Here is a 14,782-nt window from a genome sequence, read left to right as displayed (position 1 = left end):
GTATTACTTGTTATATCCTCGTATTATTTGCACAGATTTATTAAAATTACAATGAAAATGCTCACGCTTTACAGGCAGATAACGTGATATTACACATCTTTATTTTCGCGCAATTTCTAAGAGAACAGCAGATTTACACGTGTATTTAATTGTCACAATAATGATACTGTTTTGCGTCGCAATATTATTTTGGTAGTCACATTTATGCCGAGTTTAATGTTTCAATATATTGCCCGATAATTTCGTTTATTAAATTGATATTTAGATGCAACATGTACATGGCCATTTCTGAAAATCGGGACGAAGTGAAAGTAATCATTTTTAAATATCAACGAATATAAGTTTTTATTAAAATTGTCAACATTATTTATATTTGTTTTCTATGTGTGTAGTTGTATGGTTCTCATATCGTCGCTGTCGTTCTCAAACCTCGTAGCTACACTGCCAAGTTTTCAGGAGAGAGAAAAAACCGTCTCATTTTTTTATAACGATGTTTTAGAAATTGAAATTCTGTAAAAATACCAAACAAATGAAGCTGCAAAATATGGTATAAGCCGTAGACGCGTAAGTCATACTGATAAGTCATACTGATGTTCAGAAACGGTAGCTACGATATTGTGTCACCACAGTTGTGTCATTTGTAGCGTCCGTGGTATGAGGTACGACAATTCGTCCTGATAAGAAACCTCGTACAGTGTAAATGCAAATATAAAAACGTTTTGTCAAAATTGTCCAAACGAAATGACATACCTATAAGTTAAATGACGTCGCTACGACTTTTCGCCGGAAAAAAAAGCTAACAATCAAGCTACAACATTTTGTCACATGCATTTTTCAAGGGCTCTGATTGGCGTAGAGCTGCGAGATATAGCACAAAACACGCGCCAGACTTCATATATTCGGAAAAGACGAAAAAACATTTTTGAAAATTTTGGAGCTACGAGGTTTGAGAACGACAGCGACGATATGTTTTTTTTTCGCAAATTTTATGATACTCAATATGTTATTTTCGATGTTTAAAGCAAATCTTGTTTCCGAGATCATGTTCGGTATTAAACTGTGTAAGATTCATTGATATGGTTATAATGACCTACAAAATCATTATGTATGAAGTTCCGTATGCCGAGAAGCTGACCAAAGGTTTACACAATCACGCAGAAGTAAACATATCAACGTATTATTTGCATCTGTTTCTAATAATCGTTTATGTAAAAAATATTTAACATGTGTTATAGTATACAGTAAATATTTGTATTTTTTTTCGGCGAACCGCCGCGTGTAAAGACGCGGCGTGATGCCGCGGATCGATGCCGAGGCAGGAACAGACGCGGCCTAACTCCGCGAATTATCGCGGAGTGCCTCGGCATGATGCCGAGGGAATACTCGTTGTGGATGCGGAGTAATTTCGAAAACATAAGAGTGTGTCCGCGGCGTAGCCGCGGATTTTGTTGGTTTTGCGTGAGCTGTACTGTAGTATTGGGATCCTTCACCTGATGACGGCTAATTGTGCCTCATTAGCATCCGAGATTCTTCACACGCTGAATAAGCTAACTAAGCTTTATTTGTGGGGAACCTATACGGGTAGATATGATCTGAGACTGCCTGCGTCATTGCAATGTATTAGTATCGGGGAAGGCGAGTGTTCATCTGAGTGGCTGTGCAGCTTGTTGATCACGCTCTTTTCATTAAATCATCCTGTCAAGTGTGAGCTGTGTGATGTTGTATTGCAGTTAAGTGAAGACATCAATGGAGACGAAGCGCATACACATATTTCGGACTTGCGATCTCAAATACTGTCACAAGACCTGTCCAACATTGAGATATTAGTGGAAAATGGCAGTAAGGAACTGTTTGAACTATTACGTGATACTAGTATAGGGATCCTTCACCTGATGACGGCTAATTGTGCCTCATTAGCATCCGAGATTCTTCACACGCTGAATAAGCTAACTAAGCTTTATTTGTTGGGAACCTATACGGGTAGATATGATCTGAGACTGCCTGCGTCATTGCAATGTATTAGTATCGGGGAAGGCGAGTGTTCATCTGAGTGGCTGTGCAGCTTGTTGATCACGCTCTCTTCATTAAATCATCCTGTCAAGTGTGAGCTGTGGGATGTTGTATTGCAGGTAAGTGAAGACATCCGTGGAGACGAAGCGCATACACATACATCGGACTTGCGATCTGAAATACTGTCACATGACCTGTCCAATGTTGATATATTCGTGAAAAATGGCAGTAAGGAACTGTTTGAACTATTACGTGATACTAGTATAGGGATACTTAACCTGATGACGGCTAATTGTGCCTCATTAGCATCCGAGATTCTTCACACGCTGAATAAGCTAACTAAGCTTTATTTGCGGGGAACCTTTACTGGTCGGTGTGATCTGAGACTGCCTGCCTCGTTGCAGTGTATAAGTCTGCCGAAAGGCGAGTGTTCATCTGAATGGCTGCGCAGCTTGTTGATCACGCTCTCTTCATTAGGTCATCCTGTCAAGTGTCAGCTGTGGGATGTTGTATTGCAGTTAAGTGAAGACATCCGTGGAGACGAAGCACATACACATACATCGGACTTGCGATCTGAAATACGGTCACATGACCTGTCCAATGTTGAAATATTCGTGAAAAATGGCAGTAAGGAACTGTTTGAACTATTACGTGATACTAGTATAGGGGTACTTTACCTGATGACGGCTAATTATGCCTCATTAGCATCCGAGATTCTTCACACGCTGAATAAGCTAACTAAGCTTTATTTGCGTGGAACCTTTACTGGTCGGTGTGATCTGAGACTGCCTGCCTCGTTGCAGTGTATATGTCTGCCGAAAGGCGGATGTTCATCTGAATGGCTGCGCAGCTTATTGATAACGCTCTCTTCTGTAGATCATCCTGTCCAGTGTAAGCTGTGGGATGTTGTATTGCAGTTAAGTGAAGACATCCGTGGAGACAAAGCGCATACACATATATCGGACTTGCGATCTCAAATACTGTCACATGACCTGTCCAATGTTGAGATATTCGTGAATAATTGCAGTAAGGAACTGTTTGAACTATTACGTGATACTAGTATTGGGATCCTTCATCTGATGACGGCTAATTGTGCCTCATTAGCATCCGAGATTTTTCACACGCTGAATAAGCTAACTGAGCTTTATTTGCGGGGCACCTATACGGGTTGGTGTGATCTCAAGCTGCCTGCGTCATTGCAGTGTATAAGTCTCGTGCAAGGCGGATGTTCATATGAGTGGCTGTGCAGCTTGTTGATCACACTTTCTTCATTAGATCATCCTGTTAAGTGTGAGCTGTGGGATGTTGTATTGCAGTCAAGTGAAGGAACCAGTGCAGACGAATCACATACAAAGATATCGGACTTGCGATCTGAAATACTGTCTCTTAACATGTCCAATATTGAGATATTTGTGGAACATGGGAGTGTGGAACTGTTTGAAATATTACGTGGTACAAGTATCGGGATCCTAAACCTGAAAACGGCTGATTGTACCTCATTAGCATAAGAGATTCTTCGCACGCTCAACCGTCTAAGCTTAATTTGAGTGGGGCCTATACGGGTCGATGTGATCTCAAGCTGCCTGCTTCTTTACAGTGTATAAATCTCCTAGAAGGCGAATGTTCATATGAGTGGCTGTGCAGCTTGTTGATCACGCTTTCTTCATTAGATCATCCTGTGAAGTGTGAACCGTGGAATGTTGTATGGCATTTAAGTGAAGGAGCCCGAGGAGACGAATATAATAAACGTATATCGGGCTTGCGATCTGAAATACTGTCACATGACCTGTCCAATATTGAGATATAAGTGAAAAATGGCAGTGCGGAACTATTTGAAATAATACGTGATACAAGTATAGGGATCCTAGACCTGAGGACGGCTAATTGTGCCTCATTAGCATCCGAGATTCTTCACACGCTCAACAGGCAAACTAAGCTCCATTTTAGGGGGACCTACACGGGGCGATGTGATCTCAAGCTGCCTGCTTCATTACTGTGTATAAGTCTCATGCAAGGCGGATGGTCATATGAGTGGCTACGCAGCTTGTTGATCAAGCTTTCTTCATTAGATAATCCTGTTAAGTGTGAGCTGTGGGATTTTGTATTTCAGTCAAGTGAAGAGGCCCGTGGAAAGAAATTTCATACATATGATGTGGACTTCTGATCTGAAATACTTTCATATGACCTGTCGAATATTGAGATATCAGTGAAACATTACAGTACGGAACTGTTTGAACTATTACGTGATACAAGTATAGGGAGTCTGATCGTTACGGCTACTGATAGTTGAACAATGGAAACAATTATGTTGAGCATGTTAAAAAAGATTAATTTACTTGGAACTTATTTGACACGCTTTGAATATGATTTACCAGAATCCCTAAAGTCGATGTATTTACAAGGTGGGAAGTGCTCATTGGAATTGTTGTACAGTGTCTTAATCAAACTGGCTCCTATAAAACACCATGTGCAATTAAACGTGGGGGACTGCTTCGTGATATCGAGTAATGAAACCTGTGCAACTAGTTCAAACGATTGCGTAATGCAATCGGAATGTTCAACAAATGTTAAAGCTGATGTTAATGATAGTTCGAATACGAATGTGTCTGATTTACATACACAAATGGTGTCATGTGACATGTCGAACATTGAACTACGCGTCTTAAAATTCCATAAACAGTGGTTTGAAATGTTGCGAGGCACGAGTATCAGAAGCGTGCAGCTTAAGGCTGTTGACGATGTTTCACTGACATTTGTGACACAAAACACGTTACCAGCGTTTACAGAAATTCGATTACAAGGGACTTACTTGACTGATTTTAATCACACATTACCACCGACTCTTCAATTAATTATTTTACAAGAAGGGTCATGCTCATCAGATTGGCTGTACAGTTTGATGTTAAAACTTTCAACGCTCAATCACGCAGTGCGCGTCTACTTAAATGAATACGTCGTTTTACAGAGGCGAGAGGCGATTGCAAAAGACCCCGAACCGCTAATGCAAGGTGCAGATTTGTCAAGTGTTAAGTTGGAAGTATTTAAGGATTGTCCAGAATTGTATGAAACATTACCCACAATGCATATAACCAGTCTGAACATAACTAAAATAGAACACACCGACCTGCTTTCACAGACACTGCCCCTTCTCACCCACTTGCAGCAGCTAAGGATTTGTTTGAACAAGTATGATATGGAGATGAAACTGCCACAATGTATTAAGTATGTGTTTATGATTTATAAAAAAGTGTCCACATCATCACTGCTACAATATGTAAATAATCTGTCTACTATCAAACATAGTGTACAGTGTAAAATGCTGTTCCGTGTGGAAGAGAATGACGATGAATATACGAAAATCAAGCAAGACTTTTGTGAATTAAAATCAGTTAATGTCCAGCATTTTGAAATTGTGAACAAAAAGGGTATTTCTCGCAGAGCTGCTGCTCTTACACTTTCTGCTACTGCTGATGATGGCGATGACGATTATGACAAACATTTACTCCGATGGGAGGGAGAATACGTTGATTTGAAACCATGGGTTCACTATTGTAAAATTCGTCTGAACATTTTGTACACAGACGCCTGTGGAGTGAGTTCTTAAACTCGTGCGTTTTCAACGTATCGTGTTATTTTATCGCTTGTTGTAGCAACTTTAAAAGGGATACAAAGGTGTATAATATATTGTATAAAATTGTATTTTCTAGTGTTAAAGTCTGTATTTAATGTTCGTATTTTTGCTACAACAAGGTTTGTTAATCGTACATTTATTTTAAATAAAAATAAAAAGTTTTATTTTTGAAAATGTATGCGTTTGAGCTAAGTCCCATTTGACAATTTGTAAGTTGAAAATATACTTACCCGTATTATGATACAAAATTAATTAAACGTAATTCTCATATTGAAATAATCAACATTTTTAATGATAATATATGAAATCCAAACGAGTGTACATAAAACCAAATTGTCAAAGGGTAACATGACATAAAACCAAGACCATTAAACAACACTAAACAAAAAAGGCCATTAACCAACACCAAGAGATTCTTGATTAAAATGTGGCATTTACTTAAAAGACGTGTTTGTGCATCGTGCTTTAAACCTTGGTCATCATCCCGGGCAACAAATTATGGAGCAAAGGAGTCAACCAATGGTTGTCATTGGTATAATCAAGTAATCAGCCCAAAGAATGGTCGCCAACGTTGGCAACTACGCTTTAGTCATCTATCGGGTTACCACGTCGAAAACGCAAACAACGGTCGATAACGTGGATTACTAAGTCAACAGTGCCACCCATGGTCATCACGCGGGTTAGCAAGTTAGTAGCTTAAACTATTGACCTAACGCGGAATTGCCTGGTCAGAAGCGCAAACAACGTTCATCAAGCTATTTACCTAGTGAGCAGCGCAAACTATCTCGACATTGAGGGTAACCAAGTCAGAAGTGCAAAACAGTAGTAATCGCTGGTAATACCGTCAACACCCCAAACAAATGGTCATCATCTCGGATTATGCCGTCAGCAACGCACACCATGGTCGTAATCGTGGGTTATACCGTCAGTAGCGCACACCATGGTCGTCATCGTGGGTTATACCGTCAGCAACGCACACCATGGTCGTCATCACGGGTTATACCGTCAGCCGGGCACACCCTGGTCGTCATCGTGGGTTATACCGTAAGTAGCGCACACCCTGGTCATCATCGTTGGTTATACGGTCAGCAGCGCACATCCTGGCCATCATCGCAAGTTATACCGTCAATAACGTACACCCTGCTCATCATCGCGGGTTAAACCGTCAGCAGCGCACACATTGGTCATCATCGCGGGTTATACCGTAAGTAGCGCACACCCTGGTCCTCATCGTGGGTTAAACCGTCAGCAGCGCACATCCTGGTCGTGATCATGGGTTATACCGTCAGCAGCGCACACCATGGTGATCATCGCGGGTTATACCGTCAACAGCGCACACCCTGGTCATCATCGCGGGTTAAACCGTTAGCAGCGCACACATTGGTCATCATCGTGGGTTATTTCGTCAGCAGCGCACACACTGGTCATCATCGCACATATTGGTAATCATCGCGGGTCATACCGTCAGCAGCGCACACCCTGGTAATCATCGCGGGTTTTACCGTCAGCAGTTCAAACAATTGTCGTTATCGTGATGTTATCCGTCAGTAGACCAAACAATGATAGTCATTGCGGGATTTACCGTTAGAAGCGCACACAATTTTCGTCATCAAGGGTTTTACCGTCAGCACCGTAAACAACGGTCGTCATCGTGTGTTCAACCGTCAGCAGCGCACGCCATTTACGTTATCGAAGGTTATACCGTCAGCAGCGGACACCATTGTCATCATCGCGGGTTATACAGTCAGAAGCGAACACCATTTTTGTCATCGCAGCTTATACCGTCAGTAGCGCACACCATTTCGTCATCGCAGGTTATACAAAAGCACCGCTCACCATGAACATCATCGCGGGTTATAACGTAAGCTGTGCTAATCATGGTCGTTATCGCGGGTTAAAACGTAAGCAGTGCTCAGCATGATCGTCATTGCCTTCGCAAAGTTAGGTCCACGTCGCGGGATGCAAAGTCAATAACAAAAATCATGGTCATCATAGCGATGTTTCCAAGTCAGCGCCGCTCGATTGCTCAAAGGTATTTTTGCCATTTAAATTGAAAACTTTGCATATATATCTTAACGTGATTGTTTTCATTGTCCAGTTTCAAGTTTATTCAAATGAATAACCCATTCAAACGATATGCTCAATTTTGATCAATACGATGTGATTAATATCAGCGAACTAATTAAAATCGAGTTAAGGGTCATACATATCATTAACATTGCATAATCTCCACAGAAATAGTATTAGGTTTTAAATTATGTATGAACATGTATGAAACAGTTTCAAAATAGGTCATTTATGATTGAAATTCGAATAACATTAATATAATTTTTGCACGTGTTCTTTTTAGCTGCAAGAACGTACGTCCTTGAGCCCGCAGTTTATAAATTCACAAGAGCAGGAACGACAACTCTGCAGTTAGATTGTAAGGGAAGTCAATAATGCTTGTCTAAATCTTGTGAAACGGCGTCAGTTTTTGATGTCATAATGGAATAGATCCTGCAATAATTTATAAAAACACCCAATTTGTATCGATTTCATAATATAAATACAAATGTAAAATGCAATATTTAACCGTCTTAAAGACAAACAATAAAGTATATAACAAAAATTGTTTGTTCCGTTAAACTAACAGTTTTCGTTTACTCGTGCTCAATGTTTAAAATGAATAATAAATGTATAAATTTGTCCAAATAGCCTTGTAGTAAACTATTCAAAATATCGCCCCTTTGATTGTTTTTTTCTATTTAATTTGAGCAGGTGCTCCGCCGTTGTCTCAGGAGTACAATTAATAAGAAGTGTCAAGGGGCCCTGATTGAGAATGAAATACCGCACAAGAATAAGGATCACCGCATGTTTTACTGCATTGTGTCAAGGGACCCTGATTGAAGATGTAATACCGCACCAAGAATAATGATCACCGCAGGTTTTACTGCACTGTGTCAAGGGACCCTGACTGAGGATGTAATACCGCACCAAGAATAAGGCCACAGAGCATTTTACTAAACTGTGTCGAAGGACCCTGATTGAGGATTTAATACCGCATCAAGAATAAGGCCACAGAGCATTTTACTGAACTGTGTCAAGGGACCCTGATTTAGGATGTAATACCGCATCAAGAATAAGGCTCACCGAAAGTTTTACTGAACTTTGTCAAAGGACCCTGATTGAGGATGTAATACCGCACCAAGATTAAGGATCACCGCACGTTTTACTGAACTGTGTCAAGGGACCCTGATGGAAGATGTAATACCGCACCAAGAATAAGGCTCACCACACGTTTTACTGCACTCAGTCAAGATACCCTGATTGATGATGTTATACAGCACCAAGAATACGGCTCACCGCAGATTTTACTGAACTGTGTCAAGGGACCCTGATGAAAGATGTAATACCGCACCAAGAATAAGGATCACCGCACGTTTTATTGCACTGTATCAAGGGACCCTGATGGAAGATGTAATACCGCACCAAGCATAAGGCGCACCGCACGTTTTATTGCACTGTGTGAAGGGACCCTGATTGAGGATGTAATACCGCACCAAGAATAAGGCTAACTGCACGTTGTACTGCATTTTGTCATTGGACCCTGATAGAAGATGTCATACCGCACCAAGAATAAGGATCACCGCACGTTTTACTGCACTGTGTCAAGGGACCCTGATTGAGGATGTAATACCGCACCAAGAATGAGGATCACCGCATGTTTTACTGCACTGTGTCAAGGGACACTGATTGAGGATGTTATACCGCACCAAGAATAATGATCACCGCATGTTTTACTGCACTGTGTCAAGGAACCCTGATTGAGGATGTAATACCGCACCATGAATAATGATCACCGCATGTTTTACTGCACTGTGTCAAGGGGCCCTGATTGAGGATGTAATACCGCACCAAGAATAAGGATCACCGCATGTTTTACTGCACTGTGTCAAGGGACCCTGATTGAGGATGTTATACCGCGCCAAGAATAATGATCACCGCATGTTTTACTGCACTGTGTCAAGGGACCCTGATTGAAGATGTCATACCGCACCAAGAATAATGATCACCGCACGTTTTACTGCACTGTGTCACGGGACCCTGATTGAGGATGTAATACCGCACCAAGAATAAGGATCACAACACTTTTTACTGCATTGTGTCAAGATACCCTAATTGAGGATGTAATACCGCACCAAGAATAAGGATCACCGCATGTTTTACTGCACTGTGTCAAGGAACCCTGATTGAGGATGTAATACCGCACCAAGAATAAGGATCACAACACTTTTTACTGCATTTTGTCAAGGGACCCTGATTGAGGATGTAATACCACACCAAGAATAAGGATCACCGCATGTTTTACTGCACTGTGTCAATGGACACTTATTGAGACTATAATACCGCACCAAGGATAAGGCTTACTGCACGTTTTACTGCATTGTGTCAAGGGACCCTGATTGAGGATGTAATACCGCATCAAGAATAAGGCTCACCCAAAGTTTTACTGAACTGTGTCAAAGGATCCTGATTGAGGATGTTATACCGCACCAAGAATAAGGATCACCGCACGTTTTACTGAACTGTGTCAAGGGACCCTGATGGAAGATGTAATACCGCACCAAGAATAAGGCTCACCGCACGTTTTACTGCACTGTGTCAAGATACCCTGATTGAAGATGTAATACAGCACCAAGAATAAGGCTCACCGCAGATTTTACTGAACTGTGTCAAGGGACCCTGATTAAGGATGTAATACCGCACCAAGAATAAGGATCACCGCACGTTTTACTGCACTGTGTCAAGAGACCCTGATTAAGGATGTGATACCGCACCAAGAATAAGGCTCACCGCACGTTTTACTGAACTGTGTCAAGATACCCTGATTGAAGATGTAATACAGCACCAAGAATAAGGCTCACCGCAGATTTTACTGAACTGTGTCAAGGGACCCTGATTAAGGATGAAATACCGCACCAAGAATAAGGATCACCGCACGTTTTACTGCACTGTGTCAAGGGACCCTGATTAGGAATGTAATACCGCACCAAGAATAAGGCTCACCGCACGTTTTACTGAACTGTGTCAAAGGACCCTGATTGAGGATGTAATACCGCATCAAGAATAAGGCCACAGATAATTTTACTGAACTGTGTCAATGGGCCCTGATTGAGGATGTAATACCGCATCAAGAATAAGGCTCACCGAAAGTTTTACTGAACTATGTCAAAGGATTGAGGATGTTATACCGCACCAAGAATAAGGATCACCGCACGTTTTACTGAACTGTGTCAAGGGACCCTGATGGGAGATGTAATACCGCACCAAGAATAAGGCTCACCGCACGTTTTACTGCACTGTGTCAAGATACCCTGATTGAAGATGTAATACAGCACCAAGAATAAGGCTCACCGCACGTTTTATTGCACTGTGTCAAGGGACCCTGATTGAGGATGTAATACCGCACCAAGGATAAAGATCACCACACGTTTTACTGCACTGTGTCAAGGGACCCTGATTGAGGATGTAATACCGCACCAAGGATAAGGATCACCACACGTTTTACTGCACTGTATCAAGGGACCCTGATTGAGGATGTGATACTGAACCAAGAATAAGGCTCACCGCAAGTTTTACTGAACTGTGTCAAGGGACCCTGATTGAATATGTCATACCGCACCAAGAATAAGGCTCACCGCAGATTTTACTGAACTGTGTCATGGAACCCTGATTGAAGATGTAATACCGCACCAAGAATAAGGATCACCGCACGTTTTACTGCACTGTGTCAAGGGACCCTGATGGAAGATGTAATAACGCACCAAGCATAAGGCGCACCGCGAGTTTTACTGCACTGTGTCAATGGATTTTCATTGAGGATGTAATACCGCACCAAGAATAGAATCACCGCATGTTTTACTGCACAATTTCAAGGGACCCTGATTGAGACTGTAATACCGCTCAAAGGATTATGCTCACTGCACGTTTTACTGCACTGTGTCAAGGGACCCTGATTGAAGATGTCATACCGCACCAAGAATAAGGATCACCGCACGTTTTACTGCACTGTGTCAAGGGACCCTGATTGAAGATGTTTGACCGCACCAATAATAAGGATCACCGCACGTTTTACTGCACTGTGTCAAGGGACCCTGATTGAAGATGTCATACCGCACCAATAATAAGGATCACCGCACGTTTTACTGCACTGTGTCAAGAGACCCTGATTAAGGATGTAATACCGCACCAAGAATAAGGATCACCGCACGTTTTACTGCACTGTGTCAAGGGACACTGATTGAAGATGTAATACCGCACCAAGCATAAGGCGCACCGCACGTTTTACTGCACTGTGTCAAGGGACCCTGATTGAAAATGTCATACCGCACCAAGAATAAGGATCACCGCATGTTTTACTGCACTGTGTCAAGGGACCCTGATTGAGGATTTAATACCGCACCAAGCATAAGGATCACCGCACATTTTACTGCACTGTGTCAAGGGACCCTGATTAAGGATGTAATACCGCACCAAGAATATGGATCACCGCACGTTTTACTGCACTGCCCGTTTCGTTCTAGTCTGTATTGTAACGTGGTATCCCAGCGATGGAGAAGAAAACCAGCTCTGCTGTACATACTAGTGAACGTTTAAGGAGCAGGTTATCCATATCTTGATGGTTTCTTCCTGTTTCCGATGACTGCAGTCAGTGCCAATACATTCTCATCATGAAGCGTTCATTGAACTTGGTAATTTTAATTTAAGTTTTGTCGGGATTTGATAAACGCTTTATTTTGTACCGTTATTATTTACGTTAAGCACGATATTTCACACTGTTAATTCGTAATGTTGATAGACACTTTCGAATATGATTTACTACACGATAACATTTGACAATCGTTTGTGGATGTTTTTTGGGTTTCCAAAATAATGTCTATCTGTTAATATAAAGCTGAAAATAGCGGTATTGGTTCACTGTGTAAGTCATTTAGAATAATAGAAGTGTAACTACCTTATTCAAATTACGTTTTCACGTCGATATTTTTCGTATTATATTTATGCAACTTCATTTCCTATGTTTCACATTGAAGAGATCCCGCAACGCAATAAACATAATGATGCACGTGCATAGTGGAATAGCTGCATTTGTAAATTATTTGTTTGCACATGCATATTTGTTTTTTGTTTTTTTTTACAGCGGTTAAGGCAAAAAATGTTTTCATTTTCCGTGTGACCGCCATGGTTATGGTTTTGATTTTGTATAGTTCAGATATTACCATGTTCTTCGTGAAATGATGTAAATAACATATTATTTCATTTTATTTCCTCCTTTCGAATGATCTTGCAAATACCTTGTACTGATATTAAATAACATGCACATAGAATGTAAATGCATTCATGCATAAATAGTGTTGTTGTACATACATATTTTTTATAACCTGTATGCAAGTATATTCATTTCACATTTAATTTCAACCTAGTATTGTAAGTCGATTAATGCAATCATAATGATCGATTCAAGTTCGAAGAAACTGTTCTGAATACTGTAAAATATTATTTGCTTAGATGTATGCCATTATAAGAATCAATTCAATAATGCAGAAATGGTTCTTATGGTTATATTATTGGTACGCAATACACACTAGTTCCTGAATTTCAAACCAATATAAAAATCACAAAATGTACTTATAGTACATGCACTTTTAACGCGTTTCCTGGTAAAAATCCATCGTGTTGAGTACAATTATTTTAATGATCATAATCATTTTTTTTTAATTCATAAATGACGGTGGAACGTTACTTTATAAATATAGATTTTCTTCAAATATAACAAAACGTCGATGTATTATATTATGTCTTTAATTTGTTGTTTGTGCTGATATAATTGTTGTTTTACGGGTTGTAAATACGCTGCAATGTAAGAGTTGATCAGTACAGTATGGTATTCTAACGTGGCATATGACTGCTTCTATTAACCGAACATACAAAATACCGTTATAGCTTTTTTGTACGTTTGCTAAAGAAGCTATGTAAGCAACAACGCAGTTCGCGATTTAATCGTATCATATGTTTAAGTTCATTATATAATCGAACTTATTTCATTTATATAAATGTTTAGCGTGTGAAATATCGTTTCGGCGAATGATGCTTTACATTATCCAAAGAGCCATTTAAATTTATTTGCCGAAGGTTAAACTGACGTTTCAAGAGCACGTGCACACACACACACACACACACACACATATATATATATATTTATATATATATGTATATATATATATATATATATATATATATATATATATATATATATATATATATATATATATATATATATATATATATATATAAATTAAGTGTGTATTAGTGTGGTTATCTCTTCGAAATTCCGTCTGTATTACAATATGATGTAAAGCTATTATTTTAATGTCAATGACCATTTATCGTTGAATTAATGTATTGTTCAATGCACGCTATCAATTAATTGAACGTGGAACTGTTGATTGAAATTAAGACGAGTCATCAGACGAGTTTGCTTCATGAAATCATTAAATTGTGTTAAACAAAACAAGGCGTACATTGTATGAATGTGAGTGCGTTGGTAACATTTTCTAAATACTATTGTTGACTTAACCTGGAAGCTAATGACAAAATATTGTTTTGCAAACTTGCATTTAACAGCACATTATTGCTCTTATCTCAGTATACAGACTATAATGTTGATATGTATTGTAAGCCTGTAACGAAAGGACATGTTGAACGCTCGTAGGTGTATATGCTATTTCAACAATGCCTTCGTTGTACACGCTATTTTTAAATATTACGTAATGATATTATAATGTAGTTGGTATACATTAAATTTAAGTGTTGTCTTTTTGAAATATTAATGATGTTATTTTTGCTGTTGGTACTTCTTAATTGTCACCAGATTTTCCCTTAAACATACATAAAATCGTTCTTCTGCAAATATGCTCTTTTTGATTTTTTTTATTATTTAAAACAAAAACAAAAACGTTGTTAAATATATAGATATTTTTAGTATACAAGTATAGTTTAAGTGTGATTTTACAGTAATTAATTAAACACTGTTCAAATGCATCATGACATGCGTCTTAAACATATAGGGCAATGTTTGTACCGGTTCAATTTTTAGTC

At 39.7% G+C, this 14,782-nt stretch overlaps 1 protein-coding gene across 1 annotated transcript; it reads left to right on the top strand.

Annotated features, from left to right (window-relative positions):
• The first annotated feature begins 1,484 nt into the window (after positions 1-1,484).
• On the top strand, positions 1,485-4,312 carry LOC127860637 (uncharacterized). The gene is made up of 2 exons (XM_052398861.1): positions 1,485-2,129; positions 2,928-4,312. The coding sequence occupies exons 1-2, from the start codon at positions 1,494-1,496 to the stop codon at positions 3,516-3,518; spliced, it is 1,227 nt and encodes a 408-aa protein (XP_052254821.1). The 5' UTR covers positions 1,485-1,493; the 3' UTR covers positions 3,519-4,312.
• Positions 4,313-14,782: the final 10,470 nt, after the last annotated feature.

This window comes from Dreissena polymorpha, chromosome 15 (genome assembly GCF_020536995.1).
Source record: "Dreissena polymorpha isolate Duluth1 chromosome 15, UMN_Dpol_1.0, whole genome shotgun sequence".
Lineage (NCBI taxonomy): Eukaryota > Metazoa > Mollusca > Bivalvia > Myida > Dreissenidae > Dreissena > Dreissena polymorpha.
This window is presented reverse-complemented; position numbering and strand designations above follow the sequence as displayed.

Excerpts from the sequence above, each read along its gene's own strand:
- LOC127860637 (XM_052398861.1), top strand. The coding sequence starts at position 1,494 with ATGACGGCTAATTGTGCCTCATTAGCATCCGAGATTCTTCACACGCTG. Across the intron at positions 2,130-2,927 it reads TGTGGGATGTTGTATTGCAG|TTAAGTGAAGACATCCGTGG; the intron begins GTAAGTGAAGAC and ends GTTGTATTGCAG.